General features: G+C 40.9%; 1 protein-coding gene across 1 annotated transcript in view; it reads left to right on the top strand.

The window, feature by feature from the left end:
• SPATA33 (spermatogenesis associated 33) overlaps positions 1-3,607 on the top strand; it is a 15,987-nt gene extending 12,380 nt beyond the window's left edge. The window contains 1 exon segment of the mRNA XM_069085523.1: positions 3,396-3,607. Coding sequence (XP_068941624.1) covers positions 3,396-3,592 — 197 coding nt within the window. The 3' untranslated portion in view covers positions 3,593-3,607.
• The last annotated feature ends 5,831 nt before the right edge of the window (positions 3,608-9,438 follow it).

Below are 9,438 nucleotides of genomic sequence, written 5' to 3'. Positions count from 1 at the left end.
TGGCTCTGGGTCTGTGATCCCAAGAGGAATTCACCAATTGTTACAGAAACATGAATGTTCAGAGTAATTTTTAAAGTGTGAAGCATAAATACATGCTTAGGTTGTTTAAAATTCCCCCTAGCATTTTGTTCATTGTGACTCACATTTGGGCTTCCCTCAGATTAACTCTGTAGTGTCCAAATGTTGTTACTTTTAATCTGTGGGAGGAGTTGTTTTTTTTTTTCACCCATTCATTTCACAATGTTCTAACAAGGGTAGGTCCGTTGTCATGGCTTTGTTCAGGACATCCACATTTAGAGAGTCACTCATGAGCACTTTCAGTCCTTGAGCAGCACAGAAACAGCTGAATTTAATACCTACCTAGCAAGAAGAAGACTCTTCCAAGGGTCAGCTTCCTCCCACAAGGGGTGACTTGTGACTTAGTGAGTCCCTGCCTGCTCTCCCTAACTCTCCATCCTTGGTTGGCAGATTCCCTGGAAGCAGCCCAGTGAAGGAGCCCAGTGGTATCTCAGGGTATTTGCCACAACCATGCCCAACAACTGGATTCAGTGAAATTGCCTTTTCAGCCACTTGATGGGTGCAGGGGACACACGCACACACACACACACACACACACACACACTGTAATGTGATGCCAAGGAAAGGCAACTTCCCAAGGTTCAGAATACCAGCATAGGTGCTCTCCATTTTACTCAGTGACACTCCAAGAACAGAGAAGATCAAAACATGACATCATTCAAAATACAGCATTTACTAAGTGTGATTAAATAATCTCCAAGTACTACCCCACCCCAGGACCTTCCAATCATTCAATCAATTACAAAGTCCCTGTTCTAAATACTACTCCACCCCTAGGCTGTACCTTCATTTAGTCCACCACAAAGCCCCTCTTCTCAAATGGAGATTAGTTTCCAATCTAAGTAAAGTACATTCATTTGTTCAACCATAGAACACAAAAAGGTCAAAAGTTCCCCACCCCTGGATCACAATTGAATCTACCCCAGAGTTACATCAAGTTTAAGCAAGCACTTAATACCCAAATGGAGGTCTTTTCTTCATCTTGACAGGAGGCAAGTTCTCAGCAATCTTAGTTCCTGGGGAGACAAGGCTTAGCAAGGCCACAAGATACATTGTCAGTCCCTTCATTAATTCATCCTCTGTCTGTAGAACAATCCTAGAACCCCTGAAAACATTGGCAAAACCCTCTCCCAAGATTTCTGTAAACATACAACAAGAAAATCCTTCTTCAGGGCTTCTGAACCAACAGAAAGGTTCCCAGACCCCTGCAACAACAGCACTGTCCTTCACCAGTGGACAGTATTCACTCTGTCTGCAGGACAGTCTCCAGACCCCTGCAACAACAGCACTGTCCTTCACCAGTGGACAGTATTCACTCTCTGTCTGCGGGACAGTCTCAGGAGCTCTTAGCCAACAGCCAGGTTCCAGGACTTCTTCAACAGGACTGTCTTTCACCAGTGGACAAGTCTGGCAAAACAACATCAAAACAGACAAAGTACCAGCAAAACAGCCATGTCTCCTCAGTCCTTGGCAGCTCCGGGGACAGGTCTCAAAATCCAGGGCGATTCAAAGTGGCCCCCAGCAATCCTCTCAGTCTCTCTCTGCCTCCACAAGTGTGCTGCTTCCAAAAAGTTCTGCCTCTCTCTTGTGTCTCTCCAAATCTACGTCACCAGCTCCTCCCAGTTCAGGACTCTCTTTTCACATCAACAAGTCCATCCCACAGGTGGGATTAACAAGCTCTGGGTTTTAACACAATCAATTTGAAAACCAAGCCAATACAGGGGGATCTTTATATTCCATTACTCTCTCACACACACACAGAGTAGGTGCTTGATCAATATTTGCATAAATGTACAAAAGAAAAGGAAACATGCCACCCTCGAAGTAATCCAGAATACCCTAGACATTTCAATGTCCACTGAGTCATGGGAGTATGAAGTCTGGATAAGAAACAGCCCTGGAGAACAGTACAGATGCAGATGCAGTTTCCTCTAGGACTCAACACAATACTCCCTTGGTAGGCTCCTTGATGTGCAGCTGGAAGGAAGCTCAGAAGCCATTTATTTAGTCCTGCCCTGCCATGCCCCTGCATTTTACAGTTGGGGAAAGGAGGCACAGGGAGTTTAAATGAGGAAGGTCACCCAAGGAGGCAGGATCTGAACTCATTCTCTTGACTACAGAGCCTGGTTTCTGAAGGAACAGAGTGACTTCTGTGTGAGGTGGGTGGTTGTCTGCAACTGGGAAGATCGAGGAAATCTTCATGCAGGAGGTAGCTTTTGGGTTGCATTTTCAAGAATGAGGAGAAGGTTAAGAGATGAAGAGAGGGAGGGAGGGCATTCCTGATGAGAGGAACAGAGTGATCAAAGGCCTGGAAGAGGGAAAGCACAGCTAACCAAGCACCTATCAAACCGCTTTACTCACTGTCCTTTAGTCGTTAGTAACACACATGCTGAAGCAGAAATCTAAATCAGTCCTAACCAGTTATATATTACCATTTATATTTTAAAGTTAAAGAATTTTTATGATGAAAAACATACTAGGGTAGTGCTTCATCTGGCTTCTTCCCCATCTTGGCACTCACAAGTTTGTAGGTAACATGTGTCAGGAGGGACTTCTTCAACCTCAAGACACTCTCTACGTCCAAGCTCATGGGTGACTCGAACCCTTGGTGCAGTCCCTTAACAGTCAGACAATACACATAATTACTTTAAAGCAAAGTCACTGCTAAGATGATATAGTGAATTGCCATTGTTAACACACACAAGTTTTCTGCTTGTTTGAATAATGCTTAAATTTCCCTCCACTCCCCTCCCTTTAGGTAAGCTGCTGTAGCAGCAAGCACCCCAGTGTCCCCAAGGTGCCTGCTCATACAGATTCTTGGATCTGCTTTGTTAAAGGAAAGCAACTCAAAATGGGTTAACGAGCTTACTTTAATCAGTCAAACATATATCGTTTACCTTGTTCAGGAGAAAAGGTCAGCACCCTGAACCTCAAAGTATACAGGCATAATTATCAAGACAGAAACATCAAGTAGACAGATTTCCAAACTGTCCAACTATTACATCCATACCCAGTCAACATCTGGGTTTCCACATTCTGGGTTTTTCAAAGCCGGGGGACTCTCAACAACGGCTTCTCATAATTCAGATCAAATCACAGAATACTTCTCAAAGTGAGTCCCAAAACAAAGCTACACATCAGGGCTTATATAGCCTTCTCCTGGCTCAGAGAATGTAACAACCTTATTGACCCACTGGCCAATCAAAAAGTATCTACTGAAAAACAAGCCTCCCACCCCAGGCTCCAGGTGCACGTTAGCCTAGGGGCAGGGAAGATCTTTAAATCTGCATTTCCTTTACAGCTGCCCAAGCCGAAAGTGTTTGTTGTTCCCCAAATCGTCATTACTCGAGCTTCCACTGAGAGGATTCATAGTCTGTCATCAGAGGAGGACATGCAAAAGACCATAAAAGACCAGACCAACTACGGTCCTTACTATAGGCACCGGAACTCCAGCATTGTCGACGCATACAATAAAACTCAGCTTAAGGCTCCGAAACGAAAATCATTCGCATAGTGGTCCTCTGGGACCCCAGTGCCGTCTTCGGAAGATGGCTCCAGCTTTTCACCTTCTCCTCTAGCAAATGACCTTGGCCCTACTTCTCCCCGGGCCACATGCAGTTTGGAAGACAGCAGGAATGACCGGTCCTTAGAAAGTGAACTGGGAAGCTTTGTTTAAATAAATAAATGAATGGTTGGCAATGAGACAATAGGGAAATCAGAGGGCCCCAAACTTAGCTAATAAGTTAAGAAGTCTTTGAGTACACTTTTGGGGGGAAAAATCCCAATGCTAAGTATACCTGTAACCAGATTACAGATTTAGAAATAGTACAGTCATTATTCAGGGGCAAAGGGGTGGGGCTGGGGGGGTGTTGCAGAGTATTTTGATTTAAAAAAAATTAGTATGAGGAAGCCATATCTAACTTAAAATTTTTAATTGCATTTTATTTTAATTTATGAAATAAAACAAACATTTCCGTAATATAGTATAATAAAAAGATGCTTGGATATGAACCTGAAAATCTCTTATGTACAACTTACTATTCTTATTAAATATGTAATAAAACACATGTAAATCTTTTTTTTCCTTCTCCTCTCTGTGATGGCTACATTAGACACATATAACTTATTTAAATGGCTCAGTATAAATGTATTGATGCAGTGTGGAAACACCTAGTCTATATAGTTGTAAGTAATGAGAAATTATTTCAATTGTGGGAAGTCCTCAGGGAAAGTTTGAAGGGCCAGGGAGGCTAGTTAGTGCAGTGAATAGAGCAATGGCCCTGAAGTCAGGAGGTCTCTGAGTTCAAATCCGGCCTCAGATGATTGACACACTTACTGTGTGATGTTGGGCAAGTCACTTAACCCCAAATGCCCTCAAAAAAAAAAAAAGCAAAAGTTTGAAGGATCTCTTGACACTTCAAATATAATCAGGCTGTCTTCCTCATATCACAGAGACATGCCTTAGTTATTTTGACTCTCTTGGATGGAAATTCAGTGTACTTCAGAGAAAAGCAGTATCCAGGGGAGAAAAAGGCAATTTTTCACCCTTCCAAGGTATAGGAACTTTAGATCTGCTTAGCAGGATGTAATCACAGATAGTTATTTTTACTAGGACAGTTAGAGCCAGAAACAGCATTTAAAAGTCAGCATCGAAAGGAAACCAGTGAAGGGGAAGACAAGCAAAATTGTGTATAATTGACAGTCCAAGTGAAACTTCAAAAACAAACAAACACAAAAGCTAAGAGTTTCTCCAAGGTTGGATTAGTTAGAGATAGCTGTTGCAATTTAGTTGGTAGGAAGTATTTAATTTGGACATTGGTATTTATAGTCTTGTAAATCTTACTATATAAATAATCCTTTAAAATGATGTGGGTTAGTCATAATTAAATATTAATACTTTTATTTTAGCATAAAAGAGGATATGACCAAATTACATACTAATCTCAATTTAATTATGAGAATGATTAGAAAGTCTTAACTTGGCACTCATACCCCAAGGTACCAGATAGTGCCTAATCAGAAAATGACTAACTTGCAAAGGATTATGCCAGCAAATTCCCAGCTATTATGTGATGAACAATTTGACACGTTTTTAAAAAATATTCCACTCTATCCATACCAGTTATTATTATTTTAGAGTTAAAGAACTTTGGGATGGATACAAGATGGCAGAGAGAAGCCAGGAAGTTGCCTGAGCTCTCCCCAATTTCCCTCGGAAACACAATAAATCAAGCCTCTAAAAAAATTCTGGAGTGACAGAATCTACAAAAAGATGGAGTGAAACAATTTTCCAGCCCAAAATAACTTAGAAGGACTTCAGGAAAGGTCTGCCTCGCTTGGGTAAAAGGGGAGCCCAGTCCAGAGTAGGTGGTATCCAGGTAAGCCAGCAGGAAGCTCTTAGACCTAGCACAAATCAATGCCCTAAGCCCTGCAGTTCTGGCTCAGCAGACCACTGGTACAGCAGGCTTGCTGTGAGGTCTTCAGCCCCAGTGCAGCAGGCAAACTGTCAGCCCTGGAACCCAGGGCACAGCAAGAGTGAAAGACTGGGCTACCCTCACATAGTGGACAAACTGCCAGTCCCAGAGGCCCTGATGCAGAAAGCCAGTGACCAGGCCCTTGGCCATCAGTGCAGGAAGTTTGGGACAGTGCCCCCTGCACCCCAGGAGCAGAGCTCAACTTTTTAAAATGAGCAAAGAACCAAAAAAGAGTCCTGATCATAGAAAGCTACTATGGTGATAGGGAAGATCAAAACACAACTCAGGAGAGGACAACAATGTCAAAATGCCTAGATGCAAAGGCTCAAAGAGAAATATAAACTGGTCTCCAAAAAAATTTGCTTGGAAAAGCTAAAAATTAATTTAAAAAATCAAGAGGTAGAAGAAAAATTGGTAAAAGAAATGAGTTATAGGACTTTCAGGCATTTTTGATGAAAAAAACAAAGTTGAATAGAAAATTAAATAGAAATAGAGTTGAATAGAAAATTTGACATTCAAATACAAGAAACAAGAGAAGCATGAGAATGTAAACAGGGAAAAGAAATCATAATGAACTTATCAAAGTTGAATTGCTTACATTCATATATGGAAAAACAATAATTGTAACTGATGAAACTTTTCTAAGTATGAGAATAATTGAAGGGAATAGAAATGTATATACATGTATGTATACATACATATATATCTATATAGGAGGGTGTATGGGCTTATGAATACATATGTGAGTATGGGTATATATGTGTACAGGTATAAATAGACAGAGGGCACAGGACCAGTTGAATAGGAAGGGATGATACTTAAAAGGTGAAATTGAGAGGTGAGAGAGGAATATAATGAGAAGAGATGAGGAGAGATAGAATGGGTTAAATTATCTCATACAGAAGAGGCAAAGGAAAACAGTTACAATGGAGGGGAAGAACAGGAAGGCAAAAGGGAATAAGTCAACCTTATTATCAATGAATTTGGCTTAGGGAGGGAATGACATACACACTAAATAGGGTATCTTACCCTACTGGAGAGTAGGGAGGAAAGGTATGAGACGGGGGATGATGGAAGGGAGGGCAGGCTGGGGGAGAGAAGTTGGAAGCACCCACTTTTGAAAAGGGACAGGATCAAAGTAGAGAATAGAACAGGTGGGGAGTGGGATAGGACAGAGGGAGGGAAATATATGTTTTGCACAGTACATGTACAACCTATATTGAATTGCTTATCATCCCAGTAAGGGTGGGTGATGAGGGAGATAGGGAAAGAATCTGGAATTCAAAGGTTTAAAATAAAATGTTTAAAAAATATATTATTATTATTAATTTACATGTAACTGGGAAATGAGATATACAGGCACTGGGGCATAGAGATCCACCATGCCCTACTAGAAAGTCGTAGGGGAGATGGGGGAAGATATAGGAGACAGCAGATTGGGGGGGGGGATATTCAGTGGGATCGTTATTTTGGGGTGGTGGGTAGGGGGAAAATGGGAAGAAAATTTGTAACTCAAAATTTTGTGGAAAATGAATGATGTAAACTAAAAAATAAAAAAAGAATTGAGTTATGCAAGAGAATTATGAAAAAAGAGTCAACAGATTGAAAAGGGAGCACAAAAATTGACTAAAGAAAACAACTCCTTAGAAAACAGAATTGGTCAAATCGAAAAGGAGGTACAAAAGCTATCTGAAGAAAATAATTCCTTAAAAATCAGAATTGGGTATGGAAGCTAATGAATCTATGAGACATCAAGAATCAATCAAATAAAAGTAAAAGAATGAAAAAATAGAAGAAAATATAAAATACTTCACTAGAAAAACAATTGACCTGAAAAATAGATCCAGGAGAGATAACTTAAGAATCATGAAAGAATCATTAAAAATCAACCTGAAAGCCATGATAAAAAAAAAAAGAGCCTGGACAGTATCTTTCCAGAAATTGAAATCAAAGAAAACTGTCCTGATATCCTAGAACCAGAGGTTAAAATAGTCATTGAAAGAATCCACTGATAACCTTCTGAAAGAGATCCCAAAATGAAAACTCCGAGGAATATTGTAGCTAAATTCCAGAACTATCAGGTCAAAGAAAAAGTAGTGCAAGGAGCCAGAAAGAAACAATTCAGATGTCAAGGAGCCATAGTCAGGATTATAAGGATTTAGCAGCTTCTATATTAAAATATCAGAAGGCTTGGAATATAATATTCCAGAAGGCAAAAGAGCTTAGATTACAAGAAAGAATCAACTACCCAGCAAAACTGAACATAAACTTTCAGGGGAAAAGGTGGACATTCAGCGAAATAGTGGACTTTCAAACTTTCCTGAAAAGACCAGAGTTGAACAAAAAATTTGATGTTCAAATACAAGGGTAAAGAGAAGCATAAAAAGGTAGAGAGGAAATTAAAAAAAAAAACATTGTATTCATGAAGTTAAACTGTTTATATACCTACGGTGGAAGATGATACTTATAACTTAAGAACTGTATCTCTATTAGGGCAATTAGAAGGAGTACACTTAGAGGGTGTGGATATAAGTTGACTTTGATGTGATGATAAAAAAAATTAAGGGGTTAAAAAAAGGATTGTATTGGGAGAAGAGGAAAGAGGGAGGCATAATGGGGTAAATTATCACATGAAGAGCTATGAAAGACTTATTGCAGTAGAGGGAGAGAAGGGAGGAAGGTGAGCATTGTTTGAACCTTACTCTCATCAGATTTGGCTCAAAGAGGGAATAACATACACACTCAGTTGGGTAAAGAAATCGATCTGACCCTACAGGGAAGTGGGGGGGGGGAAGGGGAAAGAAAAGGGAGGGGAGCTGAGAGAAGGGAGGCCAGATTGGGGGAGGCAGTGGTCAGAAGCAAAATATTTGTGAGGAGGGACAGGATGAAAGTATAAAAAGGAGGGAAAATAGGTTGGAAGGAAATACACAGAAATAATAACTATGAATGTGAATGGGATGAACTCTCTCACAAAATGAAAGCAAACAGTAGAGTAGATTAAAAACTAGAATCCTACAATGTTGTTTACAAGAAACACATTTGAAGTAGAGAGACACACACAGAGTAAAGGTCAAAGGCTGGAGCAGAATGCTATAGTTGAAGTGAAAAAAAAAACCAGGGGAAGCAATCCTGATCACAAAGCAAAAGCAAAAATACATCTCATTAAAAGAGATAAGGAAGGAAACTACATCTTGCTAAAAGGCACCATCGACAATGAAGTAATATCAATACCAAACATATATGTACCAAGTGGTATAGCATCCAAATTCTTAGAGGAGAAATTAAGTGAGTTAAAGGGAAAAATAGAAAGCAAAACTATACTAGGGGAGACTTCAACCTCCCCCTCTCAGAACTAGATAACTCTAACCACAAAATAAATAAGAAAGAAGTTAAGTAGGTGAATAGAATTTTAGAAAAGTTAGATATGGGAGGCAGAGTCAAGATGGCGGAGTAGAAACAGGACCTCCACGTGGCGCCAGCTCCCACCGTGTCTAATCCATGGAAAAGGGGACTCTGAATAAACTTTGGAGCTACAGAACCCACAAAATGACATAGAGAAGCTAAACTCCTGCTAAGGACACCCCAGCAGGCTGGCAGGAGTCGGCCAGTGCAGCACCCTGGGAGCCGACTCCAGCCCCGTGGGAGCCAGAGGTTTTAGCCCCAGGGTGGGCCTGACCAACCACCGGCTGAGGCACTCCAGATCACCAGCAGCTGTGGTGGTCCAGAATTATCAACACATATATGCTAAGGACAAAGTAAGAGGTGAGTGCAGTGTAGACTTTGGGATCCAGTATTTGGCAGTATGTTGGCCTCTTCCCCTGGGGCAAGAAGCCACTGAGGGCTGGGGCACAGCCACTGCCAAGTGGCAGCTTCAGCCCCTGGCCTG

This window comes from Petaurus breviceps, unplaced genomic scaffold (assembly GCF_028583685.1).
Source record: "Petaurus breviceps papuanus isolate PSGF00001 unplaced genomic scaffold, PetGlider_PUasm1.0 176, whole genome shotgun sequence".
Taxonomy (NCBI): Eukaryota; Metazoa; Chordata; class Mammalia; order Diprotodontia; family Petauridae; genus Petaurus; species Petaurus breviceps.
The sequence above is the reverse complement of the archived record's forward strand: the minus strand, read 5'-3'. Positions and strand labels throughout refer to the sequence as shown.